This window comes from Protopterus annectens, chromosome 9.part0 (genome assembly GCF_019279795.1).
Source record: "Protopterus annectens isolate FY-2018-M chromosome 9.part0, PAN1.0, whole genome shotgun sequence".
Taxonomy (NCBI): domain Eukaryota; kingdom Metazoa; phylum Chordata; order Ceratodontiformes; family Protopteridae; genus Protopterus; species Protopterus annectens.
This window is the reverse complement of record NC_056743.1, coordinates 505,408,943-505,430,664: the sequence shown is the minus strand read 5'-3', so window position 1 is coordinate 505,430,664 and position 21,722 is coordinate 505,408,943. Positions and strand designations below refer to the sequence as shown.

General features: G+C 39.7%; 1 protein-coding gene across 1 annotated transcript in view; it reads right to left on the bottom strand.

Annotated features, from left to right (window-relative positions):
• Positions 1-21,722, bottom strand: part of LOC122811300 (gamma-glutamyl hydrolase-like) — a 370,664-nt gene that overhangs the window by 211,460 nt on the left and 137,482 nt on the right. Inside the window, exon 6 of the mRNA XM_044083061.1 lies at positions 7,264-7,370. Within this exon, the coding sequence (XP_043938996.1) occupies positions 7,264-7,370 (107 nt within the window). The remainder of the gene's footprint in view (positions 1-7,263; positions 7,371-21,722) is intronic.

The window sequence follows — 21,722 nt, the reverse complement described above, 5'->3', positions numbered from 1 at the left end:
AGCTCAGAGTTGTAGCTGGTAGCCCACCTCAGTTGAGCTCTGTATAAACAAGCAGAAACCTGCTCAAATACAGGGCCTAAATACCAAAAGCTTAAAAGTGGAAAAAATAACTATAAAAAGATTCAAAATGACCAATGAGGATGCTAATTCCAGGCCGTAGACTGACCTCGCTTTATCAGACAGGGTCCAATGAACACAATCCTCTCACTAAAGTGCAGATAGGCTCCTTCCAATCCAAGATGGCCTGGACCTGGGAAACATGCTCAGAACAAACAATCACTACAAACAAACCCATATGCAGCAGGACTGTATCTGGATTATTAAACACAACAGAAAAATGGCAGTGAGATACTAAAAAAAATACATTTAAAACATCAGAAAATCAGCAAAGAGGCTCTAAAGAATGTTTTAAACAGCTATCAGATGAGTTATTTAAATGGGCCACAGAAAGGCTTACTAATAACAAGGCAGCTGGAAGGGATGGGATTCCAGCTGATTTGTTCAAAATCATGCAAACTGATGCTGCTACAATGTTGTTTGGCATTTGCCAGTACATTTGAAAAACACAATCCACAAATCAGTGGCAGCTCTAGCAGGGATAAAAAGCCAACAAAATGGGAAATCTGCACAACAGACAGATGGTTCAAACAACTCCATACTAACTTATTTGAACAGAGAATTCTAAGTGTTCAAATAAATTGGTATGGAGCTGCTGAAGCCACCTGTGTGTTTTGTACATTTGCAAAACACAACAGTAGCATTGAACTGGAAAGGGTAAATGTATTCTAATCTCAGAAATGAGCAATGCGAAAGTGAGTTCATATTGAAACAACTGCACTTATTTCATATGCTTGTAAGGTAGTGCTGAAAGTCTTGCTAATAACACTCCAGAAATATGTGGACTGAGAACTACCAGATATACATGCGGGTGGTGGTGGTGGTGGTGGCGGTGGTGGTGGTGGTGGGGGGTCAGAAGAACCAGTGATCAAATTGACATCATCTGCTGACTGATGGAGAAAGTAAGAGAGTTCTAGAAAAATGTTTAGATCTGCTTTGACTACTGTATGGCTTCTGACAATGTGGATTATAATAAATGATGGCAGGTTCTTACAAGAAATAGAGATACCAGGTAATTTTATTTGCCTCCTGAGGAATCTTTATGCAGACCAATAAGCAACAGTCAGGACAAGGTATAGAATAACTGACTGATTCAAGACTGAACAAGGATTATGACAAGTCCTACTTATTGACATGTTGAATATGTTATGCAAAATGTGGTCTTAGGTGAATCTGATGCTCAAGTCAAAATTTCCAGGAGAAATATTAACAGCATTAGATATGAAGATGATATTGGATGAAAGACAGGAAGAGTTAAAGAACCCGTTGATGTAGATGAAAGGAGAAAGCACAAAACCTGACTTGCAGTTCAGTATCAAAAATGTCATTTAGCTCTGTAAATTCTTTGCAAACAGATGAGGAAGAAGTGCAGGCGGAGACAGAATTTTTTTTCCTGTGGTCAACAATCTCTGCAGATGGCAACGACAGCGAAATTAAAAGACGCCTCTTTCTTGAGGTAAGTTATGGCAAATCTGGATGAGTTTAAAGAACAAAGATAAAGTTTTGTCCTCAAAGGTATGCATAGTTAAAGCTATGTTTTTCTCACCAATAACAAGTAACTGTGGACTACAAGAAAGGCTGTGAACTGAATAATTGATGCTTTTGAACTCTGGAGTTCGAGAAAACTTTTGAAAATCCCATGGATGGATATTAAATCAATCAGTACTTAAGGAAATAAAAGCAAACTATTCACTGTAAGGTCTGATAGTAGAACCAAAACTCATTCACCGACCACACAAAGAATATAAAAAACACTGCATTTTAATGTTCTTTTGGACATTTTTAATGTTGGTTTTAGATATCTTTTTGAACTTTGGCCACATAATGTGAAGACAAAATTCACTAAAGTAGACACAAATGCTGGGAAGGAATTAAGGTAAAAGAAGGGGACCATAGGGGCAATAGTGGAGGGACAGCATTACCAATGTTGTGTCTTTCAGCTTTTCCCGGTTAGGGGTCGCCACAGCGGAAGTCCGGTCCGCTAATGATTGGCAGTTGACTTTTACATGCCGTGTTGCCAGCCCTAACGCGCAACCTTCAATGAAGGTACACCCATTCACACATGTCTCCATGCAGAAGACGCTCTAGCTGAGAGTCGAACCTAATGTGAGGCGACAATGCTACCGCAGCACCACCACCACAGACAGCATTACCAATGTAATGGGTATGAATGGGTATGAATTTGCAAGAATTTAAAGAAGTAGATCACAGGTTCATAGGTGTGTACTAGACTAATGGCCCTGTAGCCTTTACAAGCCTAGCCCATAGAAGTGCTCTGGCATCATGCGTTCTAACATTAGTTCCCAGTGGTTCTATCAAGGAGATCCCTGGGGTGAACTTTCTATTTCCCATCTACTCATCCAAATTTGTCTTGAAGAGGGGAGTGAGGTGCTCTTCTTGACATGTATGGGAAGTCTATTCCATAGCATGGGCAGTCTCTGGGTTATTAACCTGTCCCTCCAGCATGTTCTGCTGATTGTGGTAATGAGGTTGAGTTCTCTGGAGCGTGTGGTGCAGAGGGATTGGGAACATTTGTTGATTAACAGGTATAGTGAGATAATATCATTGAGGTAATGAAAAGGTGGATTTGACTAAACTATACAGCAAAAACTATGATTTATTAAAGGATCATTACTGTGAAAAACTAAAATCATATATATTTTTGGTCTCATCTTGACGTTCTATGTAATATTATAGTCATTTTACTACTCTTATTATAATCATTTGTTGCCCTAATCTTATTATTTAAACTTTCTCTTATAATGCATGCTTTATAATTTATACTGACATACTTACATATCATACCCGCTACTACTAAAGTTGTCAACGTAATCAATCCCATCAAAATAAAAGAAAAAAAAACACATAAATGCGCAGTTTGAGCCCTTCTGCAAATACACCCTCACTCAATATCTTGATGAATATAACCCACCAAATTCTGCAGATAATCATGCCACTCATCAGACCAGTACCTTTCTTTACTAACACTGTTTGTTCTACCACTGTGTCATCTGGCAATGGTGTTAATGTGTCTTCTCATCTTCTCAGCTGGTTGAGAGTGTGTGTGTGCGTGTATTGGAATTAACACATTTGTACACACTGTAAATGTAGTCTTATGCTCAAGTATAGCAAAGGTCCTAATGTGACCCACAGTCATGATGGTTTGTGAACAGGAATGGATAACATTCCATGAACTGCAAGACAGTGTGTGATATGACTGGTATTTTAACTCATGTTATAAATGCCGGTCATAATACTTGCACATTCTAAACAGATGGTCCTGGGGAATTTTTTAATGAGTTTTTCCCTCCCAATAGCTGACTATTAACTGCTCACAGAATCTTTGATCATATGAGGCTTCTATACGTCCCTGCACTTTCCTTGAGATATGGTCATGTATGGCTAGGAGATTAAGGCACCTGTGATCAGGTATGGCTATGAGATTACAGCACCTGTACTCAGGTATGGCTAGGAGATTAAGGCACCTGTGCTCAGGTATGGCTAGGAGATTAAAGCACCCATGCTCAGGTATGGCAAGCAGATTAAGGCACCTGTGCTCAGGTATGGCAAGCAGATTAAGGCACTTGTGCTCAGGTATTGCTAGCAGATTAAGACACCTGTTGTGGTATTGTACTGCTGCCAGGGAGTATTTTTGTTGAATTCACTACCCCGTACATGTCAGTGGCTGCCTATTGTGGGATGTGTGATGGGTGTCAATGCTGCCCAGCCCCTTACTTCCACAAGGGTCTTGATGTCAGCAGGCCCCTCATACCCCTGGGCAGCAATAAGCACTGTTTTGTGCCTGGTTTCTAACAGACAGATCAAAGCACCAGTGTGCCGTGATGTTCCCCTCTTCCTTGCCCTCACTGTCATATGCCTGAGCCTAGAATCATATTCAGGTCACCTGGGCTGTAGTGTGGACTTTATCCCTCTGCCCCACTGGTGCAGTCTAGCCCTATGCAATGTTACTATGATGGGTATAGTTCTATAGCTGAGACCTTTACTATTGCTACACTTATACAGTCTATGGTATCTGGTACCTTAGGAAGGTGGACAACATCACTTAAGACCCTTACACTGTTAGCTGCATCTGTGTTGTTTCAGGAAAGAGTATATGCTCCTCAGTTCCATATGTAGAAACATTGTGATGAAACATTTATTGAGTAGTTTAGCAGCAGAGGCCTGCAACATACCCAGCATGTCCCCAGTTGGCTTCTGAAAAGTCAATGTTACTAGAACAGAAGGGGATATGCATATCTTGGGCTCCATAAGTATGGGACGGCAATGCATTTCTATAGATTCTACAAAAGGGCAACACATCGATCAATGTCATGATTTACTCTAAAGTGTTCTATTATCTCCTGATTGGTGAAGTTATGGTATGCCAGCATTTCCATTTGTGCCAGATACAACCTCACACAATTACAGAAGGAGGTATCACTAAGAAGAACAGCGTGCTGTTGTTTGGCTGATGCTGCTACTCTGAGCATCCTCAGACACTTCTGGTTTTCTTTGCAGTTTTACTGTTAGTTGCACAATGCTACACAATTTACCCTACATACAACTATGAATCTCAGCTATGTTCACCTTGCATACATTTGCATATCATTAGGACCTAATTTTTTTTCCTATCTGGTTTCATTTTTATGGCATTATGCAGTTATTTGCATATATCGTCTGTTGCACATCTGTGTTCACTGTATTGTAATGCAACATGGGACTATGAGTTTCTAGTAGTCTGTGACGGCCTACGCACGGTTGATTCCATCACTGATACACGATACATACTACTCGACTTGTACATGTTTTGTATTGACTGTGAAGTTTGTCTGAAGATATCTGCAAGATTAACAGATGAAAGCACTTGCATTTTGTAATAAAACATCTAAAGCTCTTCTTTCATGCTCTTATGATTCTTTTTTTATTTACTAATCATCATAGTCAAAAGGAACAACAAAGACATATGATTACAGATTTATGCAATTACTTATTTGCTTAACTGTAGTAGCACACTGATCCAAGAAGGACATCAGCTACAATCTGAAGTTACAAAGCTGAGAAAGGCACATAAATGAGGTAGTGCAAAGTTATAAAATTAAATGGTAGCATAACATAGAGGATTATGATTGGTCGCCAATCATAATCTGCTTATTATGTATTCCAGACATGGATTCCAAGAAATTCACCTTGAAAGAGAAGCTTGAAAGGTAAATCTAGGCATCCTTGTCAAGAACACATAATTAAAGGTTATTAATGGAGACATGACCATAATTCTTTGCAGTGCATAGAGCTTGATCTGCTCCATGCACTACTGTTTACAGAAAAAAAGTGCTAAGCGTTCTGTAGGCTTTCAAAGCCATGAAGCACTTAGTTAGCACTGTCAGAAAGACAGCACAAATCAGTCTCTTATGTATATACTCACCTTCTATGCTTCTTAAATGTCCAGATTTCTGCAGAATGTGCACATTTTGCTCATATTTGTGGTTGGTTCCCCATAAAATCTGTGTTTTCTTGAGAAATCACTGAAGACTGAAGTCACTAAATGATGACATGAATTTGAGTTTCAGACTTCATGTCCCTCAGAAAAATGCATGCTCTCATAAATTTTTATTTATTTATTTAACATTTGTTCAGCGGGAAATTCTGACTTGTAATGAAGCCAGTTTTCAGTGGAGGCCCAGGGCGAAACACACCAGACAACTTTCTAAGTTTATAAAGGCAATATTTAAAATCTGACCCTGTTTTTGTGCCTTTGTCCCCTATTATTTTTAGCTTTGTCCAAATTTCTTGTACCAAGAAGTTGAGAGGTCTGAGGATCAGGTAATGAGATTCTGGAGCAGTGTGTATTTAAATTAATCTCATTACCTATTCCTGGTGTCACATGTATGTCAGACATGAGACTAAGTGCATGACAGGTGATAAGCTCTCATGCTTGCATCGTCACGCCTCAAACAGAACACAGGCAAAATTCCTTCTGTAAAGCACATTTAAGTTATTCCCTATTTATGGATGGGAAAACTCATGGAAAACAATAACCCTTCTGCCATACAATCCTTGCCTGTCCCTCCATCCTACTTGCACCCTGCAGTACTGATGCCAACATACAGGTGGAGCACCACCTATTGAGGCAAGTGCATTCATTTGAAAAGGTCTTTCAGTTACTTGGAGGTTCTACTTTGGTGCTCAAACACCAACTCAAAATTTCTAAGTCATACAGCAATGCAAGCCTGATTCACATTTCAGAATTTGGCTTAGGGATTCCTAACTAAATTAGGTCACTTGAGAAATCCTAGAGACCTTTTCTCAGCACTGTGTTACTGCATGCTAGCCCAAGTGCAACCTGTTGTGAAATTCAGCAAATGGTTTGATGCTTTACACTGCGTACATGAGTTCAGATGTTTCAAACACGTGTTGTGCTTTGACACAATTTTATAAATTACCAAGATGCTATTAGAAGTGAGAATTTATGGAAAGTAAATTATATACATATTTACAAGAATTAGTTTTAACAAAATATAGATCAGTTATTCAATTAGAAATATCTTCCAATTAGTTACAGACCACCTTTTTTATTGACAAATTCAACCCTGGTTTAGCACCTTTGTCCCTCATGGATAGGGGCAGCATGTAAATGTTCTGCACATCTCTGGGTTATTCATACTTAAAATATAAGGACTAAAAACATCATGGGAATGAATGGTTAGGCTCCTAATAATCAACAACCCAGATTCACATGACAATATTCTTGTTTACTGAAAAAGTTGAGCGCTTTCATCCCCTATATACTGGGACTTCTTCATAGCTGGTTCAGTTCATTGTCAAGTATTTACTTATAAGCTTCTACAGACTGAAACAGAGCAATAGCTTAGTAAGTACCTATGAACCTATCTTTGATGATTTCATATTCAAAGATAGACTTTGACAAATAAGAAGTACCTATACCTGAAACTGTCTATCATGGTTAACAGTGCAGTTAGGTAAGAGTTCACACCTTCAGCATACCAGTCAATACACATCTGGGAGACAAACTACTTTTACAAGATGCAACAAAATATATTCCTCTGAATTGTTGGCAAAGGAAATTCCAGATGGGTGGGACTGCAAAACTAACTATAAGGAGTGGAGCATTTAAGTAGAGTCACATACCTGTGTCAGAAGTCCATAATGATGAAAGTTTCCTGTGAGGTCCTCCTTAGAAAGAGCTTTCAGTATTTCAGGAGGAAAGTCTTGGAACATTTTGCTTGACTGAATAGCTAGACATACAGAATGCATTAAACATAATCAGACTGATTGATACAACAGAATGACAATCAAGTTATAATAACAATGGGTTTTAAAATAGACAATCACAAGTGTCAGGTTCATCATTCATGCTTCAAAAGGTTCTTTAGTAGGCTTGGTAGAAGGGAAGAACACGTGACAAAATAAGATCAGAGTTTTTATTTTTTAGCCCTCACACCTCAGAATCTACAAAGAAACTTTAGATGACCGACAAGGGATGCTTGCATGATATATGTAGGTCAATCAACAGCACTTTTATCCAGTACTGAATGATTGAAAAAAATAAAATTTCAATGAACCTCAGAAGTAACGTTTTTGCAGGGGTGCACCTCACACACCGCTAAAAAGAAATACTCCTATTCTGAGTTTGCACAGCAGTGGAGAAAAAAAGAAAACTTCACTCTCAGCAAAAGTTGTTTCACTTCTTTTCTTTCGCTTGTTCAGCACTTGATAAAAATGCTATTGATGCTCTCCTAATCCTGCTTAACCAATATTTTAATTTCTTTTGTGTCTGCACTTGAATTGGCCTGCATTTGTCCTAGCAGCTCGAAATACTATTTTTTTGGTTCCACAAATTTCTCCGAAAGTGTTTCTGTACACATGTAGACCTCCTTGGAAGGATGGGAGTAGGTAGATGAAGGAGATACTTCTGAACCAGCCTATATGTAGTCATATTACACTCCCTTGAAGGTAAGCTAATTAAGTTGAAGTTTAAACTGCTTTTCTGTCTGTTCTGAACTGAGGTACTGCTCTCTGTGTGGGATTCATAGATATAGTAGAGAGTGAATAGAGACACTGTAGTGAAATAAGCATGGAAAAAGGACTACAAGTGAATGTTATCCAAAAGAGATGCAAACTCATGTTTGAAATGTTGCTTTGTATCAAACCTGCGTACAGCATACAAAATATAGTCACATGAGCACCTCAATGAATAAAAGTGCTTGCATAACTCAGGGACAGCTAGACTCTGTCTCAAGACTGTAATTTTTTACTAAACTTCCAACCAAAAAACAAATAATCTCCGTGGTATCCCTGAAGTCTCAAACAACCCACTAAACAAGTATAGTGAGCCCAAAAACAAAACAGTGTAAGAACCTTCTCTGTGCGGAAGATTTTCAATCCATATATATCTAGTTAATCACTGAATATTAATCAGATCAGATAATGGTAGTAGAAGTAGTGAACTTAAACTCGTCCCAAGTCAAAAAATAATAAAAAATATATAATCTGAAATATTATACAGAATTACTAAGTATTCAAAAATGATCCAAGTAGTCTGTTTCCAGTCGAAAATCCTTTATTAAGTACACAGACAAGTGATCCAAGTAAAACAAAAATAACAGAGTAATAGTTTCCTCACAAGCTTTCTAACTATATATATACTTTTTATCAGGCAAAGGAGTGGTTTATTGTGCTGTAAAACAAGACTGCCAGAGGCCCGGACAGAAAAGCTCTGACAAAAACATAGATGCAGAAAAAAAAAATTAAACATTAATTGGTACAGAAGTAGAAACAGTGTTACACATAGTGGTTACAGTAATATATACAGAATATATACATAAGTCAGGAATTTAGTTGGTTTGAGTACAGTGACATATACAGAATATATACATAGAAGCAGGAATTTAGATGGTTGCCAGATTAATTCAGAGTGGTAAAAACGGAGATAAATTCATTAGCATTATTGTACTAGTATCAACAAGTGATAATAATAAATATGGAAAAAGTATCATCAGTCAGTAGTAGTGAAAAGCACAGGAATTTAGTTAGTTATAATATAAGGAGAAGGAAGAGGTTAGGTTATAGAGCAGGTACATAGCCAGGAAGAGTTGAGATGATTTTTCAGTGTTTGTTTGATGGTGGTGGTGCTGCCCGTGTTTCTTATAGAAGGAGGAAGCGAGTTCCATAGTTTGGTGATGGTGAAGGAGTACAGCAGTTGCCCAGCCAGTAAGGTGGGCTTTTCTACTTTTAGAAGTAGATGATTTTCAGATCTTTGTTGCCTGCTGCGTTGGTATTTAGCAAGTAGAGTTGAAAGAGCAGGACAGTCTGTGGGTCTGTAGATTATTTTGTGTGCTCTAGTTAGCTGGGCAAATGAGATATGGTGGGGGAGTTCCAACCAGCCTAATTGTTAAAGTGAGTTACAGTGGTGGGATGAGAATTTGGCCTTGGTGGTGAATTTGGCTATTCTGTTGTAACACATATCAAGTTTGGATTTTGTAGAATTTTGGATATTAGTGAGGAGAGGGGCACCATAAAGGAGAGAGGGTAATAAAAATGTAGTTGCAAGGATTTGTCTAGTAGAGAGGCTAAGAATGTTTGGTGCCTGTACAGCATACTGAGCTTTTGGTGTGTGTTTTTTGATGTTATTGTTTACATGCAGGTCAAAGTTTAGGTTTTCATCTATAATAATACCTAGTAATTTAATGTGTGGGACAACTTCTATAGTGGTATTGCCTTGGGCTTGTATACTGAAGAGTTTTTTTATCTAGGGGAGTGGTTTTCTTAGGGGTAAAAATTACTAGTTTAGTTTTTTTTGGATTTAGGGTAAGATGATTGTTAAGCATCCAAGATTCTGTAGAGGTGAGGGCATTCTGGGTGATCTGCTGGAGTTCAGAGCTAGAATTTGCAGTGCATATTATTGTACACTCATCAGCATATTGGATTACTGAGCATTGTGAGACAGTGTTGTGAAAGTTGTTAATAAAGATGCTAAATAAGACAGGACCTGGTATGGAGCCTTGGGGTGCCCCTGTGGAAGTATTGAGGAAGGGAGAGTAAGACTGTTGCCATTTGGCAGATTGCTGCCTATTGGAGAGATAGCTACTGAACCACTGTAGGATATGTGTGGGAATGTGGAGGGTAGATAGTTTAGAGAGGAGGATAGTGTGGGAAATGGTATCGAAAGCTTTGGAGAGGTTGAGGAAAAGAGAAGCAATTATTTTACCAGAATCCCATGCCCAGTTAACTGTATCAAGGAAGGAGAGGAAGGTGGTAGTGGTGCTGTGCCCTGGTCTGAAACCATGCTGAGTGGGTGACAGAATTTGATTTTCAAGCATATGGTTGAGGGGTTGGGCATGGATGCATTTTTCCAGTATTTTAGAGAGGGCTAAGAGAATTGCTATGGGTCGAAAGTTTGTGGTGTCTGTGTTGGTGCCACCTTTGTGTAAGGGGAGAATGAATGCTTTTTTCCAGATGTCTGGGACAAGGGATTCATTAATTGATCTGTTAATGAGTATGCTGATGGGATAAGCTATGGAGTTTGCTGCTAGCTGCAAGAAGTGTGGGGGTAGGTTGTCAGGGGCTACAGTACAGGGTTTAAGCTTAAGTAAAAGTTTTTATTGTGGCAATGGGTATGGGGAGAATTTTAGGTTGGAGATGTGTGTGGGATTGTTTTCTGGGATGGTTTGGTCATTAGCTGTCTTGGAGGTGGTGGTGGTGGTATTAACCATAGGAAAGGTGGCGGTTAGGTTAGTTATGGTGTTAATGAAGTAGGAACTGAAGAGGATGTATATCATTATTTAGTGTCTTCAGTCCTCAGTAATTTGTCCAAAAAGTATGGACTTTATGAGGAACACACCCGACATATGAGGCAAAAATCTGAATAGTTGAGAGTCAGTGAAGGTTTTGTGCAAGCAAAAGGGACAGTGTTACACTGCCTTTCTGAAAGTGCTTGCTAAATGTCCTGTGGCTTTGAACGCCAGTAAACATTTAGTGTTTTTTTTTTATTTTTACTATAACTTGTAGTAGATGGAGCCCTACAAAGAATTAAGAGCAGTTTTCCAATTACTAACCTAATATCATGTGTTCTTATCATGGATGTCAAGATTCAACATTTCTTGGCATCCACATCTCTAACACAAAATAACATGCTTATCAACGGCGAACTACTCATAATCTCCTGTATTATAAACATCTTTATAACAGTTCTTGTGGTGATGCCAGAATTCTGTTTAGCTGACACCTAACTGAATCAGAGCCTGAGAAAGATTTCTTCAAGTTGCAGCTGAACATAATATTTCTGATGTAATTTCCATACAAATTGCTGTGATATGTTAGGATTAGGTTTAAATGTTTTTGTACCTGATAATGTAATACTCCACTCAGCAGCAGCCATTTTCAAATTGTGCCCATACCCGATTTAGGTTTCTTTTCAGGATAATAGTCTTGTTATACCAGAACATGCAAAACTTTTGATTTATAATAGCACCTCTTATTACTGAACTGTGTTAAGCTCTTAACTTTTAAGTTAAATTGTGTTACTGCAGGGTCAGTGCTAGTACTTAATATTAAATGTAAACCTATTGCGGGTGATTTACATTTCTTATATACTATCTGCAGCATTTCTGAATCTTTGCCCAAGAGATTGTTTCCTTGAAATTTCTTTAGCCCTATTTAAATTTGCAGAGGTCATTGCACAGTGGGGTTGCAAGGTGCACTGTACAGATGCAAGAATCTTGATCTATTAACTTCTCTATGCCAACGGCATCTCCCAAATCCCATTAGTACTTTAACTAGTGGCATATTGTAGTGTAGGCAGCTAACTGCATTTGCACAGTGAACAGTGTTACACTCCTATTGTCCTCCAAGTAGCCTCTTGCAGCTATTTGCCCCACAGGGTCAAAAGCAGATCATAGCTGTTCTGCATTTGCCCTACACGATTTGTACTATATCATTGCCTAGTCAGACTCCATTGTTCTTTAGCACAGTGCCAACTTAAGTTAAATGTTTTAATTTAGCCCGAATAGTTAGGAAGCACAGCTCTTGCAACAAACTTAAATTACATGTTTTATTTCATTAATGAATTGTGTGTAATATTAAATCTCTTTCTCTAAATCTCTGCAGCAAATCAGAAGGTCCACGTGTTTGTCTTTCTTCTCATCCCAGCCTCATAACATTTGGTAGCTTTAATCAGTTAACACCAGGAAACATATTATTAAGTAGTTTATTGAACAGCTAAACCTCAGCAGGTTTTTGCTGAGGTCATTTTGGTGTATAAGACAGTACTTAACAAACATTTCCTGGGGTAGGCGTTTGCCGTTTTTGCCTATGCATGTACCTGCTTTTGTTTTGGAGTTATTGTCTGTACACCTAGGCTTTGATTTGGTATCCTTACGCAGTGCAGCAACTCCCTGATGCTCAAAGGTAATGAACTTTACTTAATACAAGACATTTTTTGAGAGAGACACAAGTGTTCAACTAAAATGGAAGCCTCTCTCTCACCAACAAAAAAAGGACAAGAATTGTGAGTAATACACACTTTCACAGCACTCTACACCAGCCTACACTAACGTGTCTTATATTGAGATTTAAAAAAAAAATCCTTGCCTAAGACCCTAGACCCATGAAGAATAAGTCTGAGTGAATATCCCATCAATAAACCGGAGAGCCTGTATCTCAAATGTAGGATACACTCAAAAGTTCTTAATAATAAAAACTCCACAGGTACATAGGTAGGTACTAGGCTATTGGCCCTAGGGCCTATATAAGCCTAGCCCAAACATGCCCTGCTTTTGCCACCCAAGAAAATTATTTTCCTGTGCCACTGTCGAGCAGAGCCACAGAAGTGATCCCCAGGGTGAATTTCCTATCTCCCATCCAATCATCAAGGTTTTTCTTGAAGAGTGCTAATGAGGAGCTTGTTTGATATAGATAGGTAGTTTGTTCCAGAGTATGGGAAGTCTCTGGGACAGGAATCTATCCCTCCAGCAGGTTCTGTTTATTGTGGTGACAAGGTTTAGGTCCCTAGAGCATGTAGCTCAGAGGGATTTGGATTTCTTTAAGTGGAGCATGTCCAAAAGCTCTGGGTTTGACATAGCTTTGCATGTTAGGCAGAGATCGCCTTTCAGTAGGCGATATGTGACAGGGTAAAGCTGGAGTTTTTTGAGACTGTCTGCGTAGGGCATCTGTTTGTGGCCAGTAATCCTCTTTGTGAGGTATTTCTGCAGCCTTTCCAGTTGCTGTAGATGTCTTGTGAGGTAAATACTCTATAATGGGTCTAATGGGTGATGAGTAGAGGGGAACAATGACCTCTTTTTTCCTGGATGAGAAACCTTTTGTGATTAGGTGTGCCACGTAGAAGGATTTCCTGACTACTGTGGCGATGTGATTATCAAAGGAGAGACTACTGTTCACCTGTGTCCCAATGTCTCATCACACTTTTGGTGTTAAGTAGACTACCGCCTATGTGGTAGTTCATGGTTACAGAGTTTTTACCAAAAGGGATGGCAATGCACTTTTTGGCATTGAGCTTGAGACCATGGCTTTGACACCAGGCACTTGTCTCAGTGAGGCCCTTTTGTAGGATGTCCACATCTTTTGGAGTTTTGACTATGGCTCCTAGTTTGCAGTCATCAGTGAACTTCGTTAGCCAAAGACCTTCTGTGTTAGCCTGTACTTCAGAGATGTATACACCAAACAGAAGAGGACCCAGGACTGAACCCTGTGGTACTCCACTTGTCACTGGTCTGAAGTTGGATTTGGAGTCTGCTACTTTCACAGTGTGGTTTCTGTCAGTGAGTCAGTTGGCAACCCATCTTGTGACATAGGGATTTATACCTAGTTTAGTGAGTTTAACTATAATTCCAGAGTAGGGGATGGTGTCAAAAGCCTTGGCGAGATCTAGATAGTCTGGGTGAACCACCTTACCTCATCTACGGCTTTGGTGACCACTTCAAAGAAGTCTATCAGGTTTAGGAGACATGATCTGCCTTTTACAAACCCAAACTGGGTGGGGTCCTGAGTTTGGAGATTACCAATGTCATTGTTTATAAGTTCCATGATGATACGTTCCATAGCCTTACAGACCAGGCTCGTCAGGCTAATGGGGTGGTAGTTTCCAGGGTCTGTGATGGCTCCCCCTTTGTGCAGTGGAATAGCTGTTGCTGTGCATTATTCAGTGGGCACATAGCCTGAGGTGAGGCTATGATTGAACATGGTACTTAGGTGGGGTGCCAGTTTGTTCTGTAGTTCATGTAGAACGCAGCCTGGGATGTTGTCAGGTCCCATGGATGCTGTGTTCTTGGCTTTGGAGAGTGTGTTTTTTACCTGTGCAGCTGTGATTACAGGAACTTTGCATTCTTCCGGTATAGAGATGGGCCCTTTAGGGGATGAGAGGGGGTAAAGTTAGCAGTAAACCTATCTGCCAGGATGTTGGCAATATCAGTTGGTTCTGTATATTTAGTGACATTGTGCTGTAACTCAGAGCAGATCTGAGTGTTGCCATTGAGATTCTTGGCATAGCTATAGAATGCTTTGTCATTGTCGTTAGAGGCAGTGGCAATTTTGTTTTCGTAACTAGCTTTGGAGGATTTTATGAGGGATCTCAGCTTTATACTGAGGCTGACCAGGGAGTTCCTCCAATCATGGTATTTTACTCTTTTTTGCAGCAGTTTCTTTCTTCTGTTGTAGAGTTTGTTTATGGCAGGGGACCACCAGATTGGCTTTCTTTTTTTGGAGGATAGCATCTTGGTTCTGTTAGGAATTGCACGATCCATGCACTCATGTAAGTGCTTATAAAGTGCATTTGTGTAGGATTCAGCAGTCATACGTCTATTGTTTGTCAGCATGGGTGTTGTGAAGTTTGCCACTTCTGTCTTAAGAAGCGTGAAGTTGGCTTTGGAGAAATTTTTTATGGTGGTTTCCCTAATGGGGGGTGGGGGAGGGATGTGGATGTCTAGGGTGATTAGCTTGTGGTCGGATCTGACCAACGAGGAATTGACCTCTGGTGTGGAGCACTGGTTGCCTATGTTGGTAATAACCAGGTCTAGGATATTGCTGCCCCTGGTGGAGGTGTGGATAAGTTGATCCAAGGCATTGGAATTTATGAATTCCAGAAAACGCTGAGCACAAGATTTGGTACATGAGTAGTTTTCCCAGTTAATGGTGGGGTAGTTGAAATCGCCCATTATTAGGGTGCTAGATTGTATCCTAATATTTTCCAGTGTACCAAGAAATGAGGAGTGGGAAATCCTGGGGCATGGTGGGGGATCTGTAGCAAGCTACAATTTGGATTGTGGTCTTGCCCAGAGTTAGTTGCACTTGGATAATCTCAGATGCATTATGCTGAGCAACTAGCCTGGAGGGGTGGATATCCTTAAAGAATATGGACACGCCTCCGCCTTTAGTGTTTCAGTCCAGGTTAGGTGGCCGAAAGGTGTGGTATGAATTATAGCCTAGTAATGCAGGGGTACTCTCTGCAGCCTTGAACCAGGTCTCTGTCACGACACAGATGTTGATGTTCTCCATTTTAAGGAGTGCCTCAAGTAAGTGCATTTTGAGGTTTAGACTTCTAGCATTGAGTAACAATACCCTCTGATTCTGCTTGTTTGTACCTGTTACGGAGGTGAATTTGTCATTTGAACCTTGCCTAAAAAGGCACTATAGGGGTGGCTAGAGCCTTAGCCAATATCCAGAATCCCAGGGGCAACAGGTGCAGGCCGTCTCTGGCAATGCATCATGCTTTGTCGATCATGTCATCCCAGGCAGACAGATACTGGAGCCAATTGTTGAAGTCAATCATTTTGTCCTTGTACTGTGGTATCATTCTGGGTGATGGCAGGATGCTACTCAGGGCTAGGGTCATACCTGCCAGAGCTACAAGATCAGACAGCTCCTCCATGTCCCTTTTCATGTAGTCCAGGGAGGTATGTCTCAGGTCATTCACACCAACATGGACAATGACAGAGTCATATTTGTACTTGTTGTGGAATGATCTGAGTGCGTGCGTTATGTTCATAGGTTCAAAGAATAGTACTAGGCTAACTGCCCTTGTGAGCTATTTTTTAAGCCTAGCCAATTATCCCTTGTGAGACTCAAACCCTGCACCTTGTGTTTGTAAGGCAAACACCTTAACCATTAGGCCACCCTCCCAACCCCTGTGGCAGATCCTAGCACCCAACAGGCAGCTGACAGTAACTTTCTCCTTGTTTAGCCTGGTGAGTGGAACATCAGTGTGCCTGACTATAGAGTCACCTATGACTAGAGTGTTGGGTATGTTGTTATGCCTTATGGGCTGTGGTTGAGTGGCACACTGAGTTTGTGAGCTATGTGTCATTTGGGTTGTGTTGGGGGGGGTGGAGGTTGCTTGTGTTTCTGCTTTGGAGGTCCCTGTTGCTTGGGCAAGTTTTTACTGAGAGCCTCTGTGAATGTAGGTGTGTGTTTTGTGTTTCTATGTGTGTGTTTTGGTGGTGTAGGTTTTGAGGGACTATGTGATGAGTGTGGTGTGGTGCAAGTGTTTACATTCTCTTCTTGACTGTCTAGCGCAGTCTTGGGTGAAGAGAGTTTTTCTTCCAGTTTGGACCAGATTATTAACAAACCCTGATCCTTACAAATATAGGTTCTTCATGTACTATTTCCCAAATATTAATTTTCATAGTTAATTCAGATCATAAACTAGTGACCTTCACATTTAAATGTTCTAATCATGTTGATACCAATATCTAGGATTTAAAAAAAATCATATGTACAAATCTCATCAAATTATATGATAGTTTCAAAATTCACATTTATTAGCATCACCCCAGATCTTACTTCAGCAGGTAACTTCACACAGTAGATCTATAATAAATCTGACATATGATATATGATCTATGATACATGATAATAATGATTATCTTTGATAAAACAATAGAACATTTAGTATCAAGCACATCAAAATAAAGTGGGAAATTTAAAAGCAAACCACTTTAGTGGTCCACCAACACAAATAAACTCTACAACAAAAGAAAAAAAATCCTTAAAGTATAGAGCAGATCAAAGGACTCTCAAATCAATGATAACATTAGTAAATTAACTAAAAGCTTGAAAAATATTAGAAATGCTAAGGTAGCCCATGAACTTAGGTTAGCATCTGAAGTTAAGGGCAATACAACTCTTTCTTTAGTTATCGGAGGAAACCAAAAAACAACATCCAACATGGCTGTGTACTTATTCATAATGGCACTACCTACTCTGATTCAGAAGACAATTTTCAACATACTAGAAAATAAATTTACTGCCACTTCACCCCAAAGATGACCATCCAAAGCCCACTTATCTCTGAAGATTTAAGATCAACCTATCATCATTAAAGAACATGAACTAAACATGCTCTGCAAGACTGAGCATACCTCTGTAGGACCTGATAATACACCTGGCTGTTTAGTAAATAGTACTAAACACACATTGGCAGAGACAATCCTTAAACTAGTTAAGTTGAGTATAGCCACTAGCTTTGTCCACAAGGGTGGCCCCACCACTGACCATGGGAATTATGGCCCTATCAGTCTGATGGAACTTATTTGCAAAGCCATGGAACATACTATAATGGACCTGATAAACTACGATATTAAAAATCTCTTCAGGATAAACTTGCAGCAGTTTGTCAAGAGTACATCCCGTCTAATGAATCTGGTTAACTTCTTTGAGAGGGGAACACAGGCTGTTGATAGTGGTCATGCACACCTTGACCTGGCAAAGGCATTTGATACCATTCCCCATGCTAAGCTTAATGCACTACATTCAAATCCATATGTGGTAATATGAATAGTAGATTGATAAAAGAGACACAGTGTGGGTAGCACGTTCCTCATCAGAGAGTATAAAGTTGACCAGTGATGTGCCCCTCAGGTCTCAGTGCTGGGACCTGTTTTATTCAACATTACTCTTCTAATCTTTAGACTATGAATCAAGAACTTTGGTTAAAGTTTGTGGACAACTGTAAAATGATAGTCATTGTCTAATATTGTCATATTTGGTAGACCAACCCTCCCCCAAGCTTATAATATACACCAACACCCACTATAAAATGAGAATGTAGAGACCTTGGAATTTGTGTCAATAATTCCCTCTCCTTTCATCATCATGTGACAATGGCAGTCAGAAAGTCCTTTTACTTAGCACAGCTAATTGACAAAGAAATAGCATCCTGAGCTAAACCAGTCATCGTCCCCTTATATTCAGCATTTATTAGGTCTGTTATTGAAAACACTGCTTCATTTGGGATGTTCTTCACTAGAGATATCAAACTACCTGCAATATCTGAGATGTTCCTAACTAAGGAAATCAATGGCTTAACGCTCAGAAATTACTGGAAGCACTGTCCCTTTATTCAGTATCTTAGAGACTGCTGAGGGGAGTTATATGCCTTACCTTCACCGCCATTAGAGACCCAGTGGCAATGCAGTCCTGCTTCCCTTGTATCTTTACAAATCAGATAGAGAACCAAGGATCTAAATCTTAAACCTGCAGATAAATAAATCATGGTGGAGTGATAGGTTCATTACACAGTACATTTTCAACTCTGGAATAGACTCCTGCAAATTAAGCAGTGTGATATATTATCTTCTTTCAGACAGGAACTGGATCATTGAATGGGTATTCACAAATTCATCCCTGGCTTCAATGGATTAGGCCACCTTAGAAAAGGAGGTATAGTTTAATAAGATTACTAGCAAGGCGTAAATGATCACAAGATACAGTTGTCTTGTACTTCCTATAATCCTGTGATCCTATACTTTTGCACTCATCTAAATGATTGTAAACGTAACGGTAGATTAAGAATCAAATTTGGTAAGTCATGTCTAACTTCTAAATGTTTTGCAACAGAGTTTCATTTTTACAAGTTTTTCACTGTCAAGTTTTTAATATTAAAAATCAATTGAAGGTGTGTTGGTGCTCAAAATACCAAAACACAGAAAAAATGCACCAAAAGGACCATGGAAAACTCCTTTTAATGAATAAAAGCAAATAAAAGACCAGTATACAGTCCAAATACAGTGTTACATGTTGAACGCTTTCATCAATTAATTGACTTCATCAGAACAAACTGAACCTCACCCCTAAATAGGGTTGCCAGATTTCTTTGTGGCTAAAACCGGACTAAGGTCACGCCCCTCACATCACCCATAACTCCACCCATTCCCACCCACTCTCCCAACAATGCCACGCCCATTTTGTGACAACACCGTGACATCAGCTGATGGGAAAACCCTCTTTTTCTGTTCCGGATGCCTGCTTTCAGCCGATTTACTATGCTTTTCTGTAAAAAAAAGCATAGCAAATCAGCCAATTGTAACAAACACTGATAGTCTGTTTCTTTTTGTGAAACAGAAAAATGGAGTTTGTACAGTGTTTTCCCAATTTCCTGACTACCAGTCCAGAGCAGAGAATTGATTTGATTTGTGTGGATAGTCCAGAAAAAAACAGATAAGTGGCAGTGCACATTGGCAGTGGCAACAGGGTGATTTCCAATTTCCCACCTATTGATCAAAGACTCAACGTTATGCTTAAATAGGGCTAGCCTAGGGATGGACTCTGCTCCACATGAATGGGAAGCTTGTTCCAGTGCATGGGGACACTCTCTGAGACACATTTGTGTCTCATCAACATCACATGGCCTATTTATGTCACAAGCAAAATTTAAATTTTTGGATATAATGATTTTGATACTATTCATTTTGTGGCTGTCCAAAAGGTCCATCAATCAGTGCTGGATCCAAGGATGCCTTGTATGCCAGACATTCTTTCTCAGTAACCTGTTGGAGACCCGGTATAATGATAGGGCTTTAAGGAGATCTGTATAAGACAATGTGTTTAGACACTGGATTCTTCTAGTAAGGAAGCTTTAAATATGTTCCAGCTGTTTTGTGTGTCTGGTCAAGTACATGCCAAAGAGATAGGTGCAGCTCACACATCCAGTTATTTTGTCAACTTCTCAGATTAACATCGCTAATATTTTAAAAAGTGTTCCTTGTACACGAGCAATGTCCTATAAAAAATGTAAATAAGCAACTCAAACATGGGCTTCTTACGAGTTGTTCATTCACATTAATCAGTGTCTAAAGCATCTCCCCAGATTCCACTGGTGGTGAAGTGCCATGTAACATGTTTGATGTCTTTTTTTTTCATTCTCACTCCTTAACTCCTCCTCTTGCTCCCTAGTAACCTCTTCCATCCTTCTACTTCTTCCTCATTGTACCTCCTCCTTCCTTCACACAGGTCAGTTTGCGAATTTTCATTCAGAAACTGAATCGTGGGCAAAGCAGAAGACATTTGGCCATTCATAAAATGGCCAGTTGTCCTTTGCAAACTTGTAGGAAAACCTATTCAGAGCTAGTCTTGACAACAAATCCATTAGACTCGGTTCAGTTTGGCCTGCTTTGCTGTGTTTGCTGCTTCCTGATGTAAATAAATGTTGTTAGAAATCTGTCAATTATGCAGCCTAATATTTGCGTTGGAGTAGGCTAACTTTTGTGCAATATTCATTTGCTGAGTAAATGAACTGGTGCTTTGACCCTTTTCAGCCATGACCCAGGCCACAAGTACAAGGACAATTAAATATATACAGAGACTAAAATAGTCAATCAGCTAATTTATTTTTGGAAGGCAGGAATAGACTGAAGTAGACAAAAAAAAGCTCACTCAGAACATTCAAACTTTATTCAGTAACCAATGGATGGGACTGAACTGTGTAGACCTGAGGGTTTGAAACAGTCTTAACCTCTGTCACTCTGTGCCACTGTGCCTGTGGAATTGTTTTTTATCATAACTTTCAAACTTTGTGACTTGAGAGCATCCCTCACCTATATGGACTGAGAGGGTGGACAACAGATTATGCTCCTAAAGACCTGTTCTTTCATTCTGTCTGAACTCTTGTGGAGAAGCTCTGGTCTGTGGTGATGGTCAGGGCATTGTACAGCCATACTTTAAATGCACTTGTACTGTACATTCATAGTTGGAATGTGGTCACAGTTTGGGCACTGTGTGTAGAGTGTCCATTTTTAGAGTCTGTTAGAAATAGTGCATAGTTCAGTTGAAGTTCCACATTTGTGGTATTTGGAGTTCGACTGAGCAGCCCTGATCAGGCACTTGTTCTGTGAAATAACAGACTTAAACTCGGTGCAGGAATATGGCAGGTTAAAGAAAACTGACAGTTCACTTTTAACTGATTCTGGCGTAAGTCTGTTTCGTTCATCCGTCCAAATCTTATTCATAACGCTAAACACACGCTCAACGGATGCATTCGAGACTGGAACAGACAGAATGTGCTGAACAAGTTTCAACATATTTGATGCAGACTCGTGCTTGAAAAACTTACACCAAGCCTCAGCTGTGCTTGCACAGCTATGGATAACGTCAAACACTTCACTAAGAGCGTGCACTTCATCGTGCAGGCTGTCGGATGGACGGTGGGTGGATAGAGGCGTTTGCATCCAAATGTCAATCACTTCATCAAGCAAAGGCGATCTTGCGACACTAGTCAAAGACAGTGACTTGAAGTGACGATATGGGGAATGTTCAAATGCAAACCATTTGTTCAAATATGTCATTGCTCGCTTGTACACATT